The sequence below is a fragment of the Physeter macrocephalus genome, chromosome 17 (assembly GCF_002837175.3).
Source record: "Physeter macrocephalus isolate SW-GA chromosome 17, ASM283717v5, whole genome shotgun sequence".
NCBI classification, from domain to species: domain Eukaryota; kingdom Metazoa; phylum Chordata; class Mammalia; order Artiodactyla; family Physeteridae; genus Physeter; species Physeter macrocephalus.
The window spans coordinates 52532419-52557348 of record NC_041230.1 but is presented as its reverse complement, the minus strand read 5'-3'; the positions used below and the strand labels follow the sequence as shown (position 1 = coordinate 52557348).

The window sequence follows — 24930 nt, the reverse complement described above, 5'->3', positions numbered from 1 at the left end:
GCTGAAGCACCTTTGACTTTCCTCTCAAAAATTTATGTTTGTATGAAAACACCCCTACCGCAGTAACAATCTGGTGGGTGTGAATAAATGTGTACATAGAGCTCTGTACATTTTCCCCCGTGAAGTAATAAAAAGGTACCTTCAGTTGGTTGATTCGCTTTTTATCTTTAGGTAAGATAAGAGCTTTTCTGGGGAAAAGCCTTTGGGTGAGGCTTCAGTACTGTTGCTTTGTGTGCTCCTAGGACCTGTTGCTTTGAAGAAAATTTTGCAGAAAAAGTAACTGAAATAAGCCCTTTACTTAAAAATGCACCCCACCTTCCTTCCACTGAAGTAGGTCTCAGTCCCGGGGAGGACTGAGACCGGCCACCACCCCCTGCAGCCAGAACAACCTGGGTTCTCGCGGCCTAGTAACATGGCAACACAAGACAGAACACCAACGGTCCGATCCAATCTTACACACCCAGGGGCTAGAAATGATCGAATTTTAGTGTTGGTAATGGAGCCTTTCATCTTCAGATTAAAAAATCATGACGTGGGGAAAGAATAAAACTGCCTTTAAAAAGAAAAAAACTGGGTGTTCTACAGGGGCTGCTCGCTGAATTACAAAGGCGATTCAATTGCATTGAAGTCAAGGCGAGTTCGTTCTTTTTTCTGGAGCCTGGAATCCTTTGCTTCATGCATGGCACATTCTCATTTTTTTAAGCTTCAAACCTCCCAGTGAAAAATATTAAATATTCAAGGTAATAAAATAGATAATATTTCTATACTATAGGTTCGGCCTAGTGCAAGGGAAACCGTCACCTAGGATATCCCTTAAAGTAACCTCTAGGCCAATGCATTGCAGGCAACGCAAGGCACTTCCGTAAGTGATCCAGTTCTGCCTGGAGTCGCTCCCTTTCTGAAACAATCTTCTGTTTCTGGCTCCTCAACTCCTGGAGAGAGAGAGAGAGAGAAATTCACGTGAAACACTCATTTCACGCGGTAAGGAAACGTGTGTGTGTGTGTGTGTGTGTGTGTGTGTGTGTGTGGAATGCATGAATGTGTGTGGAATGCATGAGTGTGTGAGTGTGTGTGTGTGTGTGTGTGTGTGTGTGTCTGTGTGTGTGTGTGTGTGTGTGTGTGGAATGCATGAATGTGCCGGGGGCCAACCTTCAGCACTTAGAACCAGTTCTAACTGTCCCCGAGGTTTCGGATTCTTAACAGTACCCTTCAGCACTTAGAACCAGTTCTAACTGTCCCCGAGGTTTCGGATTCTTAACAGTACCTGCGCTCTCTCATAGAACAGTGTCTGGTGCTGTCTCGGCTTCAACCCTGAGATTTGAAAAATTAGCCCTGCTGCTATAAAACTTTGGCTGCTTCAGGAGTGGCCAAGATGTGTAAGACCCGATCCGAGACAAGCCCCCATCCCGTGGGCGGGAGGAAGCACAGCTGCAGGGCTGAGCCTGGCCTGGGGGGGGAGTCCGACTCGCCTCGAGAGCTTTCCTCCCAAGAAAAACCCCCAGGAGCCGATTTTCATTCTTTTCCTTTCCCCCGCGGGTGGTGGTGCCCTGGGACTCACCGCCATGCTGTGGGAGAGCTGCTCGGCCGTGAGACTGAGGCTGTAGTGCTGGGCCTCCAGCCGCCTGCACTGCGTCTGTAACACCTGCCGCTCTAGATTTTGCTCTGAAAAGACAAGCGATGTTGACACATTTCCTGTATGCAGCGGCCACAGGCCTGGCGAGCGTTGCCCTCTCTCTAGAGCAGCCAGCAAAGTCCTCTCCTTTGGACCACACTGCTCCCAGCCCTCTCCATCGTGCTGGTAAGTAGGTGAAGTATCACTAAAGTAAATCCAACCCAGTGGAATGGAATGAGGACCAAGGGTCTAGCATCGAAAGGCAATCTTAAGGGATACAGGTTAGGAAGTAATTAAGGATAAATGTATAGCTATGAAAACTTTTAAGCTGTTAAAAATTTATAGTTTTAATGAGTGAAATAAAATCTCTGCCTTTCCAAAAGATACTGAGCCTGGTTTTAACAGGAGAGTGACTTCAAACCTTCAAGAACAAACCCCTGCTTTAAGTCTCTTCAATAAGTGGTGCTGGGAAAAGTGGACAACTACGTGTAAGAGAATGAAATTTAGAACACTCCCTAACACAAAAATAAACTCAAAATGGATTAAAGACCTAAATGTAAGTCCAGATACCATAACACTCTTTCTTAGAGGAAAACATAGGCAGAACACTCTCTGACATAAACTGCAGCAAGATCTTTTTTGATCCACCTCCCAGAGTAATGAAAATAAAAATAAGCAAATGGGACTGAATTAAACTTAAAGGCTTTGCACAGCAGTGGAAACCATGAACAAAATGACAAGACAACGCACAGAATGGGAGAATATATTTGCAATAATGAGACCCGCAAGGGATTAGTCTCCAAAATATACAAACAGCTCCTGCAGCTCAATATCAAAAAAAAACCGACCCAATCAAAAACAAAGGGCAGAAGATCTAAATAGACATTTCTCCAGAGAAGACAGAGATGGGCAGAAAGCACATGAGAAGCTGCTCCACGTCACTAATCATTAGAGAAACGCAAATTCAAACGACAATGAGGCACCACCTCACACCGGTGAGAAGGGCCACCATCAAAAAAATCTACAAACAATAAATGCTGGAGAGGGTGTGGAGAAAAGGGAACCCTCCTGTATATGTTGGTGCAGCCACGATGGACAAGAGAGTACCGAGGTTCCTCAGAAAACTAAAGAAAGAATTACCATAAGATCCAGCAATCCCACTCCTGGGCATATATCTGGAAAAAACCACGATTCGAAAGGATACGTGCACCCCAATGTTCACTGCAGCACTGCTTACAACAGCCAGGACATGGAACCAACCCAAATGTCCATCGACAGAGGAATGGATAAAGATGTGTACATATACACAATGAAATATCACTCAGCCATAAAGAAGAACGAAATAATGCCATTTGTAGCAACATGGATAGACCTGGAGATTGCCATACTGAGCAAAGTCAGACAGAAAAAGACAAATATCATATGATATCACCTGTATGTGGAATCTAAAGAAATGGTACAAATGAACTTATTTGCAACACAGAAATAAAGTCACCGATGTAGAAAACAAACTTATGGCTACCAGGGGAGAAAGTGGGGGGAGGGATAAACTGAGGAGACTGGGATTGACATGTGCACACTACTACATGTAAAATACGTAAGTAATAAGGACCCTACTGTATAGCACAGGGAACTCGGTACTCTGTAATGGCCTATATGAGAAAAGAATCTAAAAAAGAGTGGATATATACGTATATATATACACACACAACTGAATCACTGTGCTGTACGTGTGAAACTAACACATTGTAAATCAACTCTACTCCAATAAGAAAAAAAAAAAAAGAATAAATCCCTCCTTTATATGAAGTGTTTCAGAGAGTGGAAGCCAGGGAAGGCTACCTGACTGATTTTATAGAAGCTCGAACAATCATGATAGCAGGAGTACAATAAAATCAAATACCACTCAAGAACATAAATTAAAAATCTTAGAAGTACTAACAAATCAAATTCAGCAAGGAGTAAGCAACGTCAGAAAACATCAATAGGTGAGAAAAACAAGGTCGTCATCTCAGTAAATCTAGAAAATACATTAGTTGACTTTCAACAACCGCACACCAGAAAACGCAGCAGCAACTTACTGGAGCACTTGTGAAGTTTCACAGCAAAGAGCCCCACAGGTGTCCCTGTTCAACAGCCTACAAATGATCCTAGGCGATGCAGCATGACAAGAAACAGGAAATGTATACAAATTCAAAAGGAAAGAACGAAACTTTTTATTGGCAGGCCCGGTCATCTATGATCATCTAAGGAATAAGGGACGGCAAAAACTAAAACATCCCCGGTAACAACAACTACGTGATACCTACAACTAGATCTAATAAAAGGAAAGTCAACCACTCACGGAGGAGCAAAAATGACTTAACGCCATAGTCACAGGTGGACTAACATCACCATCAAAGATGTTCATTTTCCCCAAATCTATAAATTCAGTGTACCTGAAAATCTAACAGTTTTTTGGGTGGAACAAAAAAGGCGATCCTAAAATTCACCAGGGAAAGCCAAGGGCCAAGAACAGCTGAGCTGTCAGAAAAGTCGAGGCGAGTTACTCCAGACAATGGGGGGCTGCAAAGCTAGAGCAGTGACACAGGGACAGGCCAGGAGAGCACCCAGAGACAGGCCTGGGCACGTGGGGAGTACACTGCCTGCCGGGAGCACCCCCCGCGGGGGAAGAGGGTACCCCATAAACCTCCAGGATGACTGGTCATCTGGGCGGGAAAGAAGGAGTTGCACTTCTACCTTACTCCATCCACAGAAATGAAGAAATGAATTCTACGCATAAGAAAAGCAGAACTTGAAGACTTAGAAGGAAAGGCATTTGTTGTCATGACCTTGGGGTAGGGAAGGAATTCCAACAAGGCACCAAAAATAAACGCAGAAAAGATGGATACATTTCACTGTGTTAAAATAAAAAGGAATGCTATTAACACATATCCTTCTGGATATATGTGTACTTATTAATAAATGCAAAATGAGGGTTCCATTTGAAGGAGAAAAGGAAGCAAAATGTAGGAGTTGATACTATACATAAAATAGGGTAAACAACAAGGCCCTACTGTATAGCACAGGGAATATTCTGTGATAAACCCATAATGGAAAAGAACTGAATGTATAACCGAATCACTGCTACACCTGAAAATAACCCAACACTGTAAATCAACTATACACGTCAATAAAAAGTAAATAAACAAAATGTAGGAGTTGACACTGGTTGTGACTGTGGGCATTCCTTTTGATTGTACTTGGCACGTTTTAAAATGCTTACTTTAAAATATTTGAAATGATCATGATATTCATGATAAAAATTAAGACTCCTGTATGATATGGTAATAAACAGAATTCGGGAGTGGCAGGGGCCTGGGTTTTTGACATGCTGGTGGCCAACAAGGGTTCACCTCCTGGACAAAGCACTGGTCCAGGAGGACCACAGAGCATGTGGGGACACCGCCATGTCGCTGAGACGCTGCACACGTGAGCAGCCTGGCCACGTGGGGCTCGGCTAAGTGAAGCAGCTTTGCACTTCCCAGGACCCTTGTACGTAGCCACAAGTGTCAGGACTGATAGAATGCTTAGAAGCGCAATGGAAGACAGCAGAGGGCGAGCAGGCCCAGGTTGGTGCTGTCACGCTGAGTGGGGACAGGCGCCTGGTGCTTAAATTCCTCCAGTGAGGATGGCCTCAGGTTTGTCCGCGAGGAACTGCCCCTGTAAGTCAGCCCGGACACCCACAGAAGCCCGAGGAACGGTTCTGGGAATAGGCGAAACGGGTGACGGAGATGTACCTTCTGGGGTTTCTGCCTAGCTGCGGCCCAGGGACCCCAAGAACCCCGAGTGCTAGTGCCACGACTTAGAAACAGTCCCCCAAATCTGGCGCCGACTGGCCCATTAAGCTTTCCTTCCCTGTCTTTCCAGGGCCCTCGCCTGGGCCTGCCTCCCGCTCCCCTGCGTACCTTCTACGTGTTCCTGGTAAGCTTCAAAAATGGCCTCGATCCCATGCCACTTGCGCTTAGGGGGGTCCTCGTCGTCCTCCTCTCCGTCGTCGTCCTCCTCCTCCTCCGAGTCCGGGTCCATCTCCTGTGCCAGGGGGCCCTTCCTCCCGGTGGGGGGCTCCTGCTGCCCGCCGCGCTGCGGCAGAGGCAGCCGGCTGGAGGACCGCAGCTCGGGGATGTTGTAGTGGACAGAGGCGTCGACGTGGTGGTTCTGCTCTGCAGACAGCACAGCTGCGCTTCCTGCAGAAGAGAAGACGGCTCATCACAGGGCCTGTGGGGACCTGTGCTGGGGGCAGGTGACGGAGTCTCCCCGCGGACAAGACGAAGCGTGGTGAGGCCTGTGCCCTTCGGAGACCAAAGACAGCAACATCAGGAGGGCTGAAAAGAGCCATAAAGACGGCAGCAGGCAGAGCAACCGAGCCCGTGCGCCACAACTACTGAGCCTGCACCCTACAGCCCCCAAGCCACAACTGCTGAGCCCGTGCTCCGCAACAAGAGAAGCTACCGCAGTGAGAAGCCCACGCACCGCAACGAAGAGTAGCCCCCGCTCGCCACAATTAGACAAGAACCCGCGTGCAGCAACGAAGACCCAGTGCAGCCATAAATAAACAAGACGGCAGCAGGCCTGTATTCAATTAATCACACCACGTGTAGGAGCTCAGCTGCGTTAGGCCCCGAGCTTCGACATCGTGTTCTGTGAAACCGTGGGTTTGAGCTTGGTCTACAGGGGGCCCTCAGTAAGTATCAGCCCCCGCGCTCCTCAGGAAATGCAGGCGCTCCAGTCCCTGAACCCACCCCGTGCCCTGCCGGCTACCAGGAGGCCGCTAACTGGCGGGGGCCTGGATAGACAAGGTCCGCTCTGCCTTGTGGCCCTGCTGCTGGTGGTCTAACAGGCACAAGGTGCCTCCCCGCGTGGACAGCAGCCTCGGGCAGTCGGTGGACCAGTACAGCCCAGTACGGCCCAAACTGTCAGGGGCTGGGTGACTTTAAAGTCCCGAGGAAACAGGTGTAACATCAGGGAATGGCTGAAATGAGGCAGGAAAAACATGTCCTCGGGCCACCGAAAAGCCTCTGTGGGTGTGTCTTAGGGGGGAGCACAGAGGGGTTTGATCTAGTCACACAGTCAAAACACTTCCTTCTTGAAAAATAGGGTTCAAGTAAAGGAGGTTTCCAGGTGAGTCTGTAGGGGAACCTGGGAAATCATTCAGCTGTAGAAGGCATGCATCCTGTTTTTGCTGAAAAGGCTCCTTGAAGGGCCTTATTAAATCCAGATGGCCTCTCTTGCTAAGCTTCCTTGACGTCTGGTCCGCGGACCAGCAGCACCCGGGCACCCGCTCCAAGTGGCGCGCTCCCAGGCCCCACACGCTGGACCTGCAGAGGCAGAACCCGCCTCTACCGCCAGGTGCCTCACGCACCCCGAGCGGCGCTCCACAACAAAGCCAGGCGGCGGCCTCGTTACCTCTGTGCTTCTGCAGGGCTTTCTGGGTGGACTGCAGGACGGACTCGTGGAACTGATGCGCGAACTCTTCCGCCACGAAGGGCTCCCACGGCTTGCTCTTCCCGTTGATGCCGTGGGACAGCGGCACGGGGATGTCCTTGGGCGCGGGGCCCCGGATGTAGTGGAGCATGCTCAGGCTCTTCTTGCCCCCAGGGGTCTCGCTCGGCCTGGCCTTCTCACCGCTGGCGGGGGCTGGCTCCTGGGCTCGCTCCTGGGGCCGGAGCTGTTCCAGTCTCCCAGGCTCCGTGGCCTTCTGGATGTCAGACAAGGAAGCAGTGATACCCACAGGCTTCTCCGTATCCAGAGAGGCTTGCTGCGTGGCTGGTTCTTTTAGAGACAGAAAGTGAGGAACATGTTAAGACGTGCAATGTGAACGGGCCAACACTGATGTCTAGAGCTTACACTGAATGAAGACCTAGGACAAAGGACCCGGACTCCGGAGCCAAAAGGTCAGTGTGCACTGTGTGGTCTGAGACAGGGTGTCTTTAGCAGCAAGGCCATCCTTGAAAGGTGCCCCGGGAGGGCATCTGAGAAGAAGAAGAAGAAGAAGAAGAATCTGAAGGAAGGAAGAAGCAAATCGCTTTCGGTCATCCAAAAGGCAGGAAGTTACGTAGCCCGACCCGACCAGAAAGATCCAATTAAGAGCTGAGAACAGGGCCGGACCAACAAGGTTTCCTGCCCCGTCAGCAGGACAGTGCAGGAGAGTCAGAGCCACAAAAGAGAGAGAGAGAAGGTGTGAAAGCAGGTACTGGAGGAGCCTGCAAGGCAGAAAGAGCAAGACAAAGACACCAGGAGGAGAGCGGAGGGTGGATGGACGGGAGCACAGAGCCCAAGCAGCAGGTGCTGAGACCCGGGCCACCGCTGGGTGGACGGACGGCGGCCAGAACCACACCGACCACCGGGCACAGTCTGCCGCAGCCGGGACCCTCCCCCTAAACCCTCTGAGCCCCGACTGCCAAGGCTCGCGCTCCGGCCGAGGAGGTCCTTCCCACGCGCAGGAAGCTTGAGACAGAGAGAGAGATGGAGAGAAAGAAGCACACGCTGTGTCCAGGAGGAAGATGACCCGGGGCGGTGGCCTCTGACCCTGAGCAGCCCCCGGGACAGTCCCGGGCGGTGGCGGATGGGGCTGGCCTTACCGCTCAGGGACCCAGCAGGACTGTCCCTCGGAGAGTTCCTGAGCGGGTCTGCCACTGCTGCTGACAGTGCCTTCTGCTTCACGGCCTGGAGCAGCTCAACAAGTCTCTCTTTGTCTATGAGAAAAGCAGCCCGAGATTAACAAGAGGATCGTGTCATTCCTGGGAGGGAAGGGGAGCAGGCGTCCAGCCCAGGCCGCGACCGGCAGGCACGAGTCCTTTAGAACGAGAAACACAAAGCCACGGGGACAGGCTAGGTTTAGAGGAAGAAACTGCACTTTACAGCGAGCCCAGATTCCTCTCAGCTTCTACTGCATAACATTTCAGGTGGGCTCGAGAACAGCTGTGTGTGTGTGCAGTGAATAACTGGTACCTGCGAGCTTCTGGGGACAAATTCTTATTTAAAAGAGAAAAAAGTCGGCCCCGACACAGGAAGCAACCCCGAAGAGCCCCACAGAACCCTGGGAAGCACAGGCTGCTTCCTGACGCAGTCTCCTCCCTGCCGCCTGCCACGCGAGTGCGAATCTGCCGTTTAGGGAAAAAGGACACCGACCCGGTGACACCTGATGCCACAGGTTCCCGACGCAGTTCAGGGGCCTCTCGCGGACTGAAACTTAAGTGGCCACATCACAGGCGGCTCCCTCCAGGAATTAAGTCAGGCAGAAAGATGCTCTTTACAAACAAAACTATGCACGTTCCCAGGGATTTGCCTTGGTAATCGTGTCACTGCCACTTCAAGAGAAAGCAAGAACTCCAGCTCACTGGTTCAACACAAAAACTGAATGCTACACCCCCGCTGATGAAATAAGTGAAAGCAACTAGATGGCCAAGAAGCACTTTTGCTTTCCTCTGACTTGCTTCTGGAAAGAGGTGAGCGAGTACCAGAAAGGGGAACGTGGGGGTGTGTACCCCAGGAAGGCCTAGTTTTCACCTGCGCCACCATCCTGGCACTGAGCTAGCGTGAGCGGCAGACCAAGGAAGCAGGTGCCCCAGAAAGCGTTCAGACCGCACCACTCCTCCTGGCACCATGGGCTCCAGCCCAAGAGTCAGCCCCGACATGACATGGCTCTCGGTGGCCCGACCGATCTGGAAGCATCTCTCAGGGCAAAATCGTCCACTCACAGTGGGTGTCGGCTCTGCCCAGCTGCCGCGGACCCCCCCCTCCAAGCCTCCTGCCGTCAGAATGCGAAGCCCAGCGGCCACGAGAGCAGCCGCCAAGAGAAAACGCCCGCTACCGAGAAGCCTGAGCACCTTGCTAGGGAAGGCGCACGTCCACCCCACACCCAGGGCGGGCTGATGAAGGTGCTGGGAGACCTGACGAGGGACAAGAGCAGGCATCAAGCTCACGGTGGGCTGTACACAGAGCATCAGCGCGTCTCCAGTGCCACCCGGGATGAGACAAGAGAAAACAGGCTTTGAAGGGGGCCGTGCGAGTTTTCGACGGAGAGAAGTGTGATGGCGGAGACAGTGGGGCAAGTCTGTGAGAGCAGAGGGAGCCAGGAGGAAGCCCGAGAGCCCCAGGACGCCCCCAGGAGCCCGCGGCCCCGCCTCCTTCCTCAGAGACCCTCAGCCCTCCTGGCGAGGCCCCGCCCCGCCCAGGCCTCACCTTTCCTCTTCTCAGTGCTGATGTGGGTCAGGTTGAAGATGGTCAGGAACTTCCTCTTCTCCTCGAAGTTGGGGCTGCTGTTCATCTCGTCGGGGCTGTAGCGGGTGGACAGCGCCAGTCTCGGCGAAGGCGTCTGCCGCTTGCTCTGAACTGCTGGGGGCGACGGGCTTCTTTCTCTCAGCATCCGCCGCCGCTTCCTCCGCTTCTGGGTCAGCAATTCCTCCTTCTGCTGTTGGGTGGTCAAGCCAAAAAGTTGCAAAAACTCTAGCTTCTAGATTGGGAAAGAAAACAAATGAGTTTGAAACCACTGGCAGTGGCGTGCTTCCACTGACCCAGGGGCCCCTCCTGGGGTCCTCGAAGCTCTTGTGCCGTGGCCACTCCGCGCAGGGCCTGGGAGGAGGAGGGCCCTGACGGCATCCCAACAAGCGTGGGAAAGCCCAGAGGCAGGCACCGAGGTGGGTGCCAGCAGCCCAGCCCAGAGCCTGACCACAGCGACGAACCCCAGATACCTCGGAGGATGTGTCCAACTTGAGGGGCGGCTGCTCGGCCACACAGCGGAGGTGGGCCCTGACCTCCTCTTCGTCACTCTCGTCGTAGGAGTCGTCGAGGTCGTAGTAGTACCCTGGGGGTGGACGGATCTATTCAGCTGGGCAGGGAGCCTCGACTCGCCAGTGGACACACACAGGGCATGCCACCTGGCAGGCCAGGCCCTACTGCCCTTTGAGCACCCCCAAAGCCAGATTCCTTGCACCCCAGGTGGAAATGCGCATTAACCCCTAGTCCTAGGGCTTCTCAGGGATGGCAGGTAGAGGGCAGAAGGCAGGCACCCAGCTTCCCTCGGATCCACAGACCCCAAGTGACCAGGCGGTCTCCTGGCCAACACCGATCCCCCGGCAGGGGGCCGTTCGTCACACGGGCCCGGGGCCACGTCCACGGCAGCCCAAGGCTGTCTGCACATCCGCTCCCTCCTGCTCGGGAGCGGACAGGCACGCTCAGGTCCCCGTCCCCTCAAAGGTACAGGGCATGCACGCAAACTCCTGTGCAGAGAACAGAACCCCTGCACCCGAGGGCACCGGGGCTCTCCCCCCGCCTTCTCACAAGGTGAGTGGAGCAGAAAAACCTTTCTGGGGCTCTAAATTTAGCCTAGACCAACAACGTAGATCAACCAAGACTCACTCGGCCTTGACTAAGAGGCTAAGAGCTAAGAGGCTGAATTCAACACCATGCAGAAGAAACTGGTCTGGACCCCTGACTCCTCCTGGTCTGATAGGGGGTGAAGGTGGGGGACAGCCATGCTTGCCCTGGGCCTGCTCGCCTGTTCTCCGTGGCTCTTCGGGGAACCCAGGGTGCCGCTGGCTGAGTCCCACCCCACCCTGTGCAGGAGCAGGAAGGAGAGGCGGCCAGAGCTCCCGCCCCCACCCAAGCCGCCCACCCTCCTCTAAGTGGGACGGCAGCCCCAGGAGCGGAGTCCCCGCCGGGCCCCGGGCCGCGCTCTCGACAGCCTCCTCCCCTTTCCACCGCACTGTTAATACTTCAGACTGTCTTACCGGCCTGTGTTAACCTATTAACCGTGCGTGTCTGTGGAACCGTCACAGACAGTCTACGATTTGGCTTTTCGGGATAACGTGCATTGTGGCAGGACAGACGAGGGGGGCCCGGGTCTGTCTCCCCAGCAGAAGCTGAGACCCCAGGGCAGAAAGCACCAGGGAGAAGGGAGAAGGGAGGGCCGGGGCCGCCAGGGACACCAGACCTTTCTCCTGGGCCTCCCGCCGCCGGCGCTCCTCCAGGTCCAGCTTGCTGACCAGCCTCCGGCGCTGCTGCAGGAACTCGTCGTAGACGTAGGTGGGGTCGGGGCCCCGAGGCGCCGGGGGCCGGTAGGGCGAGCCCGGCTTCAGGGGCCCGGGGGGCTCCCCGAAGGGGACCGGCGGGGCGAGCGAGGCCCGGGGCTGGCCCAGGACGGTCTGGGTGGATGGCTCGAGCTCCGCCAGGAAGTGTGCGGGCGCGGGGGGGAAGGCCTGCTGCTCCAGGCCCCCCACCTCACGGGGCGGCGGCTGGTACTTGTCCAGGGGGGCGGCCTCTCGCTTCCGGGGTCCCTCCTCCGCCTTCTCGGGGCAGTAGACCCTCTCCACCTTCACCAGCGGGACGGCCGCCTGGCGGCTGGGCTCAAATGGGGCGGGGTGGCCGTGCAGAGGGTGGCCCTCGGGGGCGCGCCGTGTCTCCAGCGTGCTGTCCATCAGGGACACCGGGTTCCAGAGGGCCGTGGGCACCGAGTGGTGCTGGGGCTTGGGTGAGATGAGGGGCGGGGGGCCGCCAAAGTGCTGCGGGGGGTCGCGTCCTCCCGGCTCGTGACGGTTTGGTCCCGGCCTGCGAAGGGAGCGGAAGCAGCCATCAGCCGCGAGGGCCCGGGCGTGCCAGCCACCCTGGCCCCCAGGCCGCCTGCCGGGAACCCCGAGCCGGCCAGAGCTGGAGGGGCGAGCAGGCCTCCTCTGGGCCACGTCCAGGGCTGGAGGGAAGACGGGCCTTCCGCTCCGCCACCTTCTCTGTGGACAGCTCGAGGCAGGCGTGTGCAGGCCTGCGTTGCAGAGGACAGGGAGCCCGACATGGGCTCTGCGGGTCTAGGGCAGAGACAGTCCCAGCCCGGCCAGACCCGCTCGAGCCCGTTTCTCACCCGCGACCTCACAGCAGCTCACCCTGTCCCACCGCTTCCTGAATTCCGAGCACGCTGAGAACAGACCCGCCCCCGGCCCGACCCCACCTTCAGGCGAGCCGCGGAGAAGGCCGGCCTCCTCTCTCCCTCCGTGCTCACAGACAGCAGCAAGAGGCCGGCCTCGGGGGCCCACCCGGCCTAGACCTGCTTCCGTGGACACCCTCACAGCCGGCAGCTACGCCCAGAGAGTCTTCAAGGCCCGGGCCGGGGCCTGTCCAGGGAGCCAGGCCACCTGCCGGAGCGCGCGCCCCTCACACGCAGGCAGGGAGGGAGCCAGAGGGGACGGACCTTCCATCAGACACGCAGCTTTGCCCTGAAGCCGAACTAAGTGCCTTTTTCCTCGGTGCGTTTAAAACAACGTTCACCTTCCAAAGGGCTACGTGGCTGCTGTTTCTCCAAAGTTTGTCTGTTTTTTTAAGGGAAGCCCCAGCCTCAGACCTTACGTCTGAGGGGACGCAAGGGGAAAGGGCAGAGGCCACGGCAGGCACGTGAGCACTCGTCTCTCAGGGCTCCGCCTGCCTGGCCGAGGAGGGGGCCGGCTCATCAGAGCCACCAAGGCCACTGCGCCTCTGCTGGGCGGGTACGAAAGGGAACCATATCCAGAAGCGGTAAGTCCTTAAGTAAACGGCAGAGGAATGAAACCTGTTAGCGAAGCAGTATCTCACGTGCTGCAGCCAGGCACAGACTGGTTTTCTAACCCGGAGCCCAAGGGCCCGAAAGACCGTCAGGCTCGCGCTGCTGTGGGGACCACCGAGGCCAGGTGAGGGCCGAGGCAGAGGCCACCCCTGCTGCGGGCAGCAGCACACAGGCCCGGACGGCTGCGCTGGGATCCTGCAGCCCCAAGTGGAAGAAGACACCCTCGGGAATCAGCGTGCCCTGAATTTATCAAGAGATGCTGGACGTGTGCTGACTGCTCACCCCCGTCCCCTGGGCATGACGGGGACCAGAGGAACAGAGGGACCGGCTGCAGCACAGGCCTCGCTGTGGCCACGCTGAGCGGAGCAGAGGCCGGAGGCGGTAGGAGGCCCGGGCAGGGGCCTGGCCACACCCGGTTAGCAGGCGAATCCCCGCAGTGGATACAGAGGCAGGACGGCTGGACGGGCCAGCCATGCCCGGGACACAGAACAGACCCCACCAGGCAGCCAGAAGCTGGAGAAAGAGGGCGGGAACCGGGGGACGTTTACAATGCCTCCGACGCAGACACCCAGCACCCTGGACGTCAGGGGCTGGGAAGAGGCTCAGATAGCCTCCCACCCAAACTCCTTTGTGCAAAGCTGAAGGAGATGGGCCCAGAGAGGGGGAGCGGTGTCCAGTGTGCCCAGGCCCGGCCAGGCTCTTGCCACCAGCTCCGGCGTGGGTCTCAGCCCGGCCCTTCAGAGTGAGCCCCGGAGGGAGGGAAGGTGGGGTGGGGGACACGAGGTGACAGCCACATCAGCAGACGGGAAGCCGCGAGGCCCCAGGGGCAGATGTAGGAAGGGGCCCGGCTCACAAGGCAGGTGTCGGCAGCCAGGGGTCCCAGAGACAGGTGCAAAGGCCTCTTAGAAATTTTTTTGGAACAGGGCTGGAGAAACGGATATTTTTTAAAATGACAGAAACAATCATTTCTTGTTTGATTAAAAATTAAAGGAAGTCCCCCTTCTCATTAAAAAAAAAAAGTTTGGGCCGAGGGAGATGCAAAGAACGGATATAATTACTGGATGAAGCTTCTCCCTCGCCCTCCTTCAGGCATCGCGAGCGTCCCTGCTGGGAGGCAGCTGGGCCGAGTGGGAAGGGCCCGGCTGTAGACACAGGTTACTCGGGGATGGATGGCCCTGAGCAACCGCCTTCCCTCCTCACCGCTCCCTCCTCCCGGCCAAGGCGGGGGTTAGAAGGTAAAATGCGCTCCTTAAACGCAGGCTCCCTCGTGCAGACGCCGCCCCCATCCCCGGGCCCACCTGGCGCTCTCAGGCCTGTGCTCCGTGTCCGCGGGCGCCGGCGGCCGGCCCAGGTCCAGGTGCTGCTCCAGCACCTGCTGCCGGAACTCGGACACCTGCGACTGGCGGTCCTCCTTCTCCTGCCGCAGCCGCCGCTGCCGCGCCAGCCACTTCTCCTCCTCGTTGGTGCGCTGGAGGAGCAGGGCCGTGGCCGCGCTGCTGCCCGGCAGAGAGAAGAGGCTGTGGGTGGAGAGGAGGCCGGGCACGGGGTGGTGCGGGGCGGCCGCCGGGTGCAGGGGGTGCTGCACGGGCTTGGGCGCCTGCAGGCCCACGTCCTTCAGCTTCTCTGTGGGGGAGAAAGGCTGTCACGGCAGGACCTCAGCACCAGGCTCAGTCCCTCCCCGCTGCCCGTCCTCCCGGAGGAGACACGCACCACCCTCCAAGGGCCTCCCCGCCGCCGGGCCAGGACAGCCGAGGGCATGGATGCTCCCGGGCGCTCGCCTCATCCGGGTGACACACTGGGTGTGGGCGTATGGGGCAGGCCCACGCCCACACGCCAGAGCAGACTTGAACACTGGGAATCACCCGAGCCGGTTGCTACAAGGTAGGTTACGTATCCGTATGATAAAATAAAATGTTAAAAACTAAGATTAAAAAATACTTAAAACTATCCCTTCCTAAGAACTCTGTTACGTTTTCCCATCGTGCACAGTCTTTCAGCTGTCCACCTACATCTGTTTTCTCTGTATCGTGTGCCTCTCCCCCCGGCTCCCTGTCCGGGGACATCAGGCTCGTGGCTTGCAAAAGGCACGGTGTGAATCTGCTGCAGGCCAGCGGGCAGACGCTACACAGCAGGGCCCTTTCCTCGCGCAGCCGCCCAGCACGCCGAGCACGGTCCTCCCCTCGGGTACCTGCTCGGGTTGGGGTGAGCTGCTCCGAGGCCTTGCCCCGCTCCTCCGCGGCGTGGCTCCGCAGCCCGTGCAGCTCGGCCACGGGCAGGAAGGCCGGCTCCAGCGCCTTGGCGGCCAGCAGCTCCTTCTCACGGGCCCGCTGCTCCCGCTCACGCTCCTTCTCGCGCTCCTTCTCGCGCTCGCGCTCCAGCTCCTTCTCGCGCTCCCGCTCGCGCTCCTTCTCACGCTCCTTCTCGCGCTCGCGGTCAGCCTCCCGCTCACGCTCGCGCTCCCTCTCCCGCCGCAGCTCCTCGTCCATCTGCATCCTGCGGGGCGAGCACAGGGAGACGTGACCTCCACCGCGGGGGTGCTCAGGGCCATCCGCAACGGAGAACCCCCAGGAGTGAGGAGCTGACGCCCGGGACCAAGATTTCCGGGTAAAAGCCAGCATTCCCATCCAGACGGTGACGGGAGATGGGGCAGGTTCTACGTTCGTTAACGTGCTAAGAAACTCCAAGTCCATTAGGTCCCAAGTTGCGCACAGACTCCCGAGGCGCCGTGGAAAGCTCACGGCCGAGGGCTGGAGATTCTGAGGATGCAGCCTCGTCAGGCAGCCTCGTCAGGCACTGGCCAGGAGCTCAAAGCACCCACCGTCACCGCCCCTTTTGCAGGCCAACAGACCCAGGACACGAGTGGCCGAGGAGCCCGCCTGGCCGCACACAAACGGCCCAGCCGGGCTCTGCCGTCCAGGGAGGGAAGAGCAGAGGACACCCGGCCTGGGACGGGGCTTACCTCTCGGCACTGAGGCTGGACATCCGCTCCGAGTGCAGCGCCGCCAGGGACGAGTGCGAGAGCTCGGGCGGGTAGCGGACCCCCGAGAGGTGGAGATGCATAGCTGATGGATGCAGTGGGGGCAGGGAGCCGGGGGTGGGGATGGGGTAGAAGGGGGAGCGCAGGGCCGACAGGCAGTAAGAGTCGTCCATCCTGTGCAAGAAGATGGGGCTAGTGAGCACGGAAGGTAAAGGAAAAAAGGCAAGACCCAGCCCTGCCACCAGGCGCCCCAGCCAGGTACGGTTACTGATCCAGGGGCGTCGGACAGCGCAGGACGGCCACAGAGCCTCCAAGAAGGCCCTGCGGAAAGGGTCCACGTCCACAGCCAGACCCAAAGCCCCTTCCTCCCAGAGGCCAACAGATGATAACAGCTCAGGGCTCCGAGGCCCTGCGGGCCACCCCCGGCCAAGTGAGGAGACTTCCGGGTCTGGGGAGGGGTGGTCCACAGCGTAACTGCCGACCCGTCAGGGAGGACGCAGGAAGCTTCTACGTAGAGCAGTGGTGCAGCGCCGTCTCCAGTGGGGTTTCCCGGTCACACACAAACCGTGCGCTCTGTGCTTTAACGCTTACGTGCACCAGTGGAGCCGACGGTGGGAGAGGGAGGAGCTGGGGCAAGGCCAGCTCAGAATTTCCCTCCGGGGGCAAAGTCCTAACGGCTCATCTGCAGGGCTGGGAGGAGCGGCCGCCTGGGGTCCTCCCTGGGCATCTGGCCCCAACCAGTGTCTGCCCAAGGGTGCGTGGGGAGGTCTGGGGCGCCTTACCTGAAGGCCGGGTGGGGGAAGGGGTGCGGGGCCAGGTAGCTGGGGTGGTAGTAGGCCGCGGCGGCGGCCGGGTCCAGGCCCAGGGGAGGCAGGGAGGACACGCGGAGGTCCTCGGCGGTGTGGTAGGGCCGGAAGCTCCGCAGGTAGTCCTCCGTCACCGAGCTGGGGGGCACCACGTGGTGCACGGGCCGCTGGAGGCTACGGGAGGGACGGACAGAGGACGAAGAGCGGAGGTGAGCCCAGGCCGGGAAACGGGCCAACCTCCCCGCCCCTCCACCACGCCTCCCTTGCAAGGCCAGGCCCTGGCAGGAGACCCAGGGCACAGGTGGACAGCTGCTGCTCCTTGGGCGCCCCTGGCCCCCCGCCATCCTCACCAAGTGGGTGCAGGCCTGGAGGGAGCCCTGGCCCCGGGAGCCCCAGGCTGGGGGTTTAGGGTCGGGCAGACGGCAGAGCCAGCCGCCGGCTCAGCGTGGAGACGGCCAGCAGGCGCAGACGGGGCTGCCGGCCCGGGGCTGAGCCACCATCTGGCGGCTCTTGGGCTCAGCTGGCGTGGCCGGCCTGGCGGCCAGAGCCTCAGGGGTCCAGAGCCCAGCACGCGTGCCCCTCCCCGGGCCCCGACCTGCACTTACTTCAGCGGAGGAAAGCGGGAGTCCTGCACCACCGAGCTGGGGGAGATGCCAAAAGGGTAGGGGGTGCTGAGCAGGTGGGAGGGGATGGCCGGGCCCCCTGCCTTCTCCTGGGGCAGCGGGGGCTCCACGATGAGGCGTTCCCGACCGCTACCGCTGCCGCTGCCCCGAGAGCCAGCGTCTTGCTAGAGAACAGAGAGCAGCGGGTCAGGGCGGAGGCGGGCGGCTCAGACCACAGCCAACGACGAGCCAGGCCTTCCTCTAGACTCGTGTGTGTGTGTGTGTGTGTGTGTCTGTGTGTGTCTGTGGTGTGGTGTGGTGTGTGGTGTGTGTGTGAGTGTGTGGTGGGCGTGTGTGTCTGTGTGGTGTGGTGTGGTGTGGTGTGTGTGTGCGTGTGTGTGCGTCAAGCTTTAGAGCACGATCTAGAGATGGCCTTTCCTTACAGTTTCCCACCCAAACCTGCGGTGTGAGCGGCCTGGCAGGCGGCACAGAAAGGAGGACACGGGTTCCAGACGAGCCAGGCCTTCCTCTAGACTCGTGTGTGTGTGTGTGTCTGTGGTGTGGTGTGGTGTGGTGTGTGGTGTGTGTGTGAGTGTGTGGTGGGCGTGTGTGTGTGTCTGTGTGGTGTGGTGTGTGTGTGCGTCAAGCTTTAGAGCACGATCTAGAGATGGCCTTTCCTTACAGTTTCCCACCCAAACCTGCGGTGTGAGCGGCCTGGCAGGCGGCACAGAAAGGAGGACACGGGTTCCAATGATGGGTGGGTCTGGACTGAAACGCATCTGGGCGACAGGAAAGGACAGACGCCCCACGATCGGACTGGGGTCCAGACGAGCGCCCGTGAGGGGACACAGCACAGCAGGGCCGCCTGTGCCCTCCCAGCACGGATCTCCCACAGGTCACACCTGCTCCAAACTCAGACGCAGGAGCTGGATGATGGTGGTCCCCGCACACCCCCACGACCCCCGGTGGGAGCTCTACGCTGCAGAGACTGTGACAGAAGCACGCGGAGCCCCTGGCCACCGATCGCCAGGCATGCGCCGGCATCCCAAGGGGCCGAGGCGTCAGCTGTGCTGCCAGCTGCCGGCCTGCGTGACAGATACCTCTCGGCCCATGGTGCCCGTGGAGGACGTGGCCGAGAAGCTGCTGCTGCCCTTGGGCAGGGCATGCCAGCCTGTCCCCCGGACAAACCCCGGGGCGGCCCGGGCGCCGACCAGAGCAGGCCGCCGTGGGACCTCAACTGGCCAGACCTGTCTGGGGAGCTTTGCACACTGATGGGGGCAGGGCTGTGGGCCCGCCTGCCCCAGACTCCCGGACACAGACAGTGACCTGGGGCCTGGCGGGAAGGCAGACCCCGAGAAACCAGAAAGCGCTCACGCAGGGCAGGACGGGGGAGGAGGCGGCCCCCAGGACCCCCGGCCACACGGAGGAACGTCCTGTACGCCCGCCCATAGGAGCGTCCACAAGCCATCGAAAGGTTCTGTCGTTGGGGTCAGTCACACGGCGGAGAGAGGGCCGCGCGGCAGGCGCCGAGCTTCCACGGCAGCCGGGGGCTCTCGCTCTGGACGCGGGAGCGGCTGCCGGTCCGGGGGCTCTGTCACCGTGACACCCTGTTCAGCCTAAGATGAGGACATCTCGGCCCTGGCCTCCCCTGAGCCCCGAAAGCTCCACAACCCGGCCCCTCCTTGGCCAGATGGCACGACGCCCGCCACCTGGCACCAGGCCCGGCCGCCCCTGGTCAGCCGCAGCAAGCAGGGCGTGGGCCCAGGTCTGTCCACCCCAAACCCACGGTGTTTCCACTGGGCCACAACCCTGTCTCCTCACTGATGTGGCGCGTGTCCAGGAATGACCACCGTACGTGGGGCGGTGACAAGAGTCTGTCCCCAAGGAGACACCCTCTCCTGTCCCTCCAGCCCTGCTCGGCCAGCGACCTTCCCGTCAGAGTCAGGAGATGAGGCAGCAGAGACTCCCAACCATCTCACTCCCCCCGTGTGGGGGGCAAGGGACAGCCTGCGCAGCCCCCCAGGCGACCCCTCCGCCTCCACACCAGCAGGGGGTGACCCCGCGGAGCAGGAGGGGCCTGTCCGTCACCGTATTTACCAAACGTGCTGGGTGGGTGGGCGCCGCGGCAGTGATCGTTAATTGGAGGAGACAGGCCGCTGATTGGAATAATTAACGAGCGGCCACATCTGTTCCCACGTGTGGGCACAGCCCCTCCGCTCACAGCGGGGCCTCGTGGTGTCCGACCTGCCCTTCCCGGGATGGGGGGTCACAAAGTGGCAGTCGAGGGTGGGACCCACGCGTGCGCCAAGCCCGGGTCAGGGCAGGGAGCCCGAGACCGCCGCCCGGGTATTACGAGCCTTCTACACGGGGCCCGGCGTGGGGTGGCTCCCGCCTGGTCCTGGAGACTCTGGACGGGTCCCATAACTGCCCTGGGCCTCGGTTCCCCCAGCTGTCAAACGTGCCATCACAGCAGCGGCTCACAGAGCAGCAGGGACGGGCGCACGGGTGTAAACGGGAAGCGGGGGGTCTCCTGGCCCACCCCTACACCCTCTCGCGCTCCCTGTTGACACTACCACCCGAGGGGCTGTCCTCAGCGTGCCGGGTCCCCCTCACGCCCCCCCCTCTGCGGACGCAGGGCCAGGCCAGTACGAGGGCTGACCCCCGCAACGAGGCGCAAAGGCTCTCCTCAGCTGCTCGGGGGCTGCCCCTCACGGGGGCCACCGTGGAGGGGAGAGGCCCTGTGCCCGAGGTCTGGGATGGACTAAACAAGGGACGGCATGGCCCTCAGATGCTCTCTGGGCGGGGACACAGTGGCTGGAGCCGGAGGCCCCCTAGGTGCCAGGGCGGCTCTCCCGATAAATGCCTGGGGTGATGGGACCCGGGGTGACCTGGGCTCTGCCTCCAGGCTGGCAGCAAGGCCCCTCCTTCCCTCCGGCCGCAGTAGGAGGAAGACGGCAGCCAAGAGCCTCCACCGTCAGCCCAGAGCGAAGTCCTTGAGGGGACCTCGATGTAAGGACAAAACCTGGGGACAGGCTCCGGGCAACTCGAGGCCATCACACGCTTCCTCGCGCTTCTGGCACGGTTTGCTGAATCAAACAGCAGAGTGAGGGACCCCAGGCAGCCCCTGTCCCAGGGGAGGGGCCCCGGGCGCGCCAGCCCCAGCTCAACGCCGTCCCCAGAAGCCCCCTTCAACCCTCGGCAGGACAAAGCCCGGCTTGAAGGCGGCTGGGCCAGATGGCACCTTCCCAGCCCGGCCGAGGACAAACAAGGAGCTGGGGAGGCGGAGGGAGGGCTGGGCTGGCGGGCAGGGGGTCCAGCGGCCAGACCCACGCGCCTCCCGTCTGGATGGAGCCCTGCCAAGCTTATGACAGGCACCTGGGAACAAGGTCGCGGGGGTGGGCCCGGGCAGCAGCCCCCAAACCAGGCCGAGCCCAGGAGGCTCAGCCGGCCACCCCGAGGCCGCCGATGGAGCATCTGCGGGCAGCTCTCATTTCTGAGCAGCGGCCATAGAGATGAAAGAAGGAAGGAGGGAGGGAGGAGAATCCTTCATTCTCTGGTGATTAGAGAGGTTTCCACTAGGCAGCCGGGCAGACATGCCCCGTTAGCTTGAAAACAGACTATCTGTCATCGCATCTGTCCTTCTACAGCTCCCGCTACCTGGGAAATACGGGTGACCCCGGTGCGCGGGAGGGCCCCCCGTGACTCACGTGCCGTGACTTCAGGAAGTCCCCCTCCCCCCTCACTCCTCGGCTCTTCCGGGTCTCCCCCTCCCCCTCCCCAGAAGGATTCAATTCTCCGCTGAGCCTCTGTGCCGGAGCCGACAAGCTGTACATCACCCACTAATCCAGCTCCCTTCCTGCCGCCCTCCCTGGTGGCACTAGTGTTTCATTAACCACCGCCTTGGTAAGTGGCTGGAGAGAGCCACCGCGGCCCTTTCTCTGGGGGTTACTCGGTGTTTCTGAGGCAGTGAGGACACCCCCCCCACCCCGAGGAGGGCTGAGCTTGGGGGGAAGGGGCCCAAGGCCAAGGCACCTGAGCGTCCAGGAGGGGGTCGTTTAGGAGGCTCCTGGGCACAGGGGGCAGGACCAAAGGGGAGGATCCGGGCCGTGGGTGGCCGTCACCAGCCAGGGCCAAACCAGGGACATGACAACAGGATCAGAAACCATCTGGGCCCCCGGGAGTTAGGGGAGATGCAGGTGGTTAGGGCCCCGAGGTCGAGGCTGGTCGCCAGGTGGCAACGGGCCCCTCTGGAGGCAGGAGATGCTGGTGAAGACCCCTTGTCCTCCCTCAAACCAGGACTGCGGCGTCTTGGGCATCTCCAAACGGGATCTGCTCACCAGGGCCTGCCCTGGCTCTCTCGGGGTAGAGCGACAAAGCCAAGACAAGACAGCAGCTTCTAGGAGGGCACGGGGGCCTGGCCAGGTGATGACCCAGCAGTGTCTATCACCTCGGATATGGGAGTCCAGCTATGGCCACCTGGCCTATTTCCAGGAATTCAGGGGGTCCCCAATTGGGCTCCCTGGTCAGGGCCTGCCTGAGGGTGGCCCCCTCTGTGGACGGAGGCTGGCTCCCCCCACCTCCAGGGCAGAGAAAAGACAGACCCTGAGTCATGTCCAGCTGGCGCCCTGGGGCCCACCCCCCCCCCCGACCCCAGCAGGGCAGAGAGCTGCGAACGGGGCGAGGGGCGAGTTCCACCCTCCCCCCTCCTCCCCCACTTCCTTTGTGGCTTAATTAGTATTTCCAAGTGGTGCTATCCCTCTGGGAACTCCAGAAAAATCCAGGAGAGAAGCACAGGGACAGTGTTCTTAATTAGGAAGGGCCCCTCCAGGCTGGGAGCACGGGGGCAGGTGGTGGAGGTAGGCAGGTGCAGGGGCAGCTCTCAAGGCCACCAGCTCCTCTGCACGGCCATGTCACACCAGGGACCCGACCCCCAAGCGCGGGAAAGGGCCTCCTGGGGCGGCAGACTTCAAAAGTTAAGACAGAAATAGGAAAACTGACCTGTGAAAATACGGGCTGGTATTTTCGCTATTTCGATTCCTTGTCTGTGCAATAGATAATAATCATAACGCCTACTGTCTATCAAGTGCTTATGACGTGTGAACACCATTTTAAGTACTTTGTCCCCCCAAGATTTCTATGTTGGAGTCCCAACCCCCAGGACCTCAGAAAGTGACCGTATTTGGAGACAGGATCTTCGAACAGGTAATTAAGGGAACACGAGGTCACTAGGGTGGGCCCTGATCTAATAGGACTGGTATCCTTATAAGAAGAGGAGATCAGGACACAGACACACACAGAAGGAAGAGCACGGGAAGAGACAGGGAGAAGACGGCCGCCCACACACTGAGGAGAGAGGCCTCAGGAGAAACTGAGCCTGTCCACACCGGGAAGCTGGGCCTCCAGCCTCTAGAATAAATCTGTCTTACATAAGCCCCCGTCCGTGATGCTCGTTGCAGCAGCCTAAGACCACTAACGCCCGACAATCTTCTTAAATCACACAGACCCTCCAGGTAGGTGCTGTAGTTACACCATTTTGCAGAGAAAAAGACAGGCTCGGGGGAGTGAGCTGGGGCAGGGGATTTCAACCCCGAAACCGAGTCCTGCTCCGCGGGAGGCCACCTTCCGGCACCCGCGGCACCCGGGCGTGCATGCGGCCTCCACCCTAAGCCCCCCTCCCCCCACTCACCTGCCGGCTCTCGCTCCTCCACACGCCATTGACGGTCTTGGTGGGGGCGATGGTCACCACGGGGGGCGTGCTAGGGACGCTGTGGCCCCCGGGGGGGACGATGATGGGGCCCATGGGCACGCGCTTGGGCGTGCTGGCCGGAGAGCTGTGGTTGGTCGCCGGAGAGGAGACGGGGGACGACTCGCTGCTCAGTGAAGACCCTGCGGGAGAAGGACACGGCAGCCTGAGCGGATGCCCCCCGGCCCCCAGCAGCCGGGCGGCGGCATGCGGGCTCCTACGGACGCCCCGCCCCAGCCTGGGATCCGGCGGTAACTCCCCACCCCCGCCCACGGGTGCCCGGTGCTGCTCCCCCTGAGCCTCCCCCCGAGGCGGGAGAGAGCCGGGGCGCAGGCAGGGCCACCGCCCCAGACGTGGACGGAGACAGAGCCCCGGGAGAGCACGTGGGGCTCGACGAGTTACACCCACGGTAGCTGGGGGCCACGCACGACAGCCCGCGTCTCTGGGCTGATGTGGGCCGCGGGGGCGCAGGGCGAGTGAGGGGCCTGCTGCACCTGCCCCACAAGAGGCAGTAGCTGCACGTGAGGGTATGAGCGAGGGGGTGGGCACGAGACCCCTCCGAGGCGCAGAGAAAGGCCCGAAGTTCTCCCCGCGAGCCCCCTGTGTGCTTGAGGGTGGGCGTCCCAGCTGCTGGACGGGCCTGGCGGGGTGGGGAAGAGGCGAGGGCGTGGCTGAGGAAAGCTTGTATTTTCAAAATATCGAATGCGTTCGTTTTAAGTTCTGAGAACTGAGTTATGATCCGGCGCTGAAAGCATACAGGTTGGTGGTTTTTAACACATTCACAGCGTTGTGGAAACACCACCATTATCTGATTTCCATCACCTCCAAAAGAGGCCCCACCCTCAGCATCACCCCCATGTGCTGCCCCCCGCGAGGTGGGTGGTGTGGAGGGCGGCAGGCCTGCGGGGGGTCAGGAGGATGGGGCTGGTTTAGCTCCTGGCAGGGGCACAGGGTCATGGTGGTGCGTGGGGTGGGAGGAGAGGGCGGGGCCTGGGAGGAAGTCACTTTGGGTCCTAAGGGGAAAGGCGCCCATTTGCAGCCAGGTTGGCCCGCAGCTCTTCCTCCCGCGAGGACGGGGCGCCTGTGAGCCAGGTGTGAAGGCGCGTTCCCCTCCCCCACCCCCATCACGGCCCTGGTGGGATATCCAGGCAGTGGCCCCTGAGGGCCGGAGCTGCCAGCAGGGCCTGGTCCTGGGGTCCCCGAGAGTCACGCCCAGGCCCAACGAGGTTCGGTCGTCTGCACATCCACGCCCCGCACTGTTCTGGGCTGCAGTCTGGGGACAGAGGAGACCCCTCACATGCCCCCCCCCCGAGGCCCCATGGCACACAGGCCGCCGACAGAGACCCCACCGCACCTGAGAGCCACGGAGAGCACCCAGGGCCCTGAATCTGGGGCAGGCCAGACGGGACCCCCAGATTTTACTACACAGCAGAGCTTCAGCTCGTGCCAGGCACCGCGCTCGCCCATGGTCACGGGGGTTGCGTGAGCTCTGGCGGCCAGAGGAGGTGGACCTGGCTGAGGAGCCCGCTGCCAACTGTCCCAAGCAGCAGCCTGGAGACGCACCATCTTGCAAAGCTCCCCTCTGAGCGGCTCAACTGGGCAGCCTCTGTCTGCGGCAGCCCCA

At 59.9% G+C, this 24930-nt stretch overlaps 1 protein-coding gene across 6 annotated transcripts; it reads right to left on the bottom strand.

The window, feature by feature from the left end:
* Positions 1–139: 139 nt before the first annotated feature.
* On the bottom strand, positions 140–23473 carry GSE1 (Gse1 coiled-coil protein). 6 transcript variants are annotated; one of them, XM_028478356.2, is made up of 14 exons: positions 23250–23473; positions 17567–17748; positions 16938–17135; positions 16138–16329; positions 15367–15671; positions 14477–14801; positions 11586–12199; positions 10345–10457; positions 9836–10106; positions 8233–8346; positions 7058–7423; positions 5560–5838; positions 1559–1662; positions 140–932 (listed from the first exon to the last, which is right to left on the bottom strand). In XM_028478356.2, exons 1-14 carry the CDS (start codon positions 23361–23363, stop codon positions 798–800), a joined length of 3312 nt encoding a protein of 1103 aa, XP_028334157.1. In that variant the 5' UTR covers positions 23364–23473; the 3' UTR covers positions 140–797. The 6 variants fall into 6 exon arrangements, with proteins under 6 accessions (XP_028334157.1, XP_028334155.1, XP_028334153.1 ...); XM_028478354.2 differs by lacking the exon at positions 1559–1662 and having other exon boundaries at positions 23250–23450; XM_028478352.2 differs by lacking the exon at positions 8233–8346 and having other exon boundaries at positions 23250–23450.
* Positions 23474–24930: the final 1457 nt, after the last annotated feature.

What these genes read in the sequence shown, in the direction of transcription:
- GSE1 (XM_028478355.2), bottom strand. Translation starts at nt 23,363, where the DNA reads ATGGGCCCCATCATCGTCCCCCCCGGGGGCCACAGCGTCCCTAGCACG. An exon ending in GGAGGAGCGAGAGCCGGCAG is followed by an intron (nt 17,749 to 23,249) that starts GTGAGTGGGGGG and finishes TCTGTTCTCTAG; the next exon opens with CAAGACGCTGGCTCTCGGGG. An exon ending in GCGGGAGGCCCAGGAGAAAG is followed by an intron (nt 10,458 to 11,585) that starts GTCTGGTGTCCC and finishes GTCCACCCCCAG; the next exon opens with GGTACTACTACGACCTCGAC.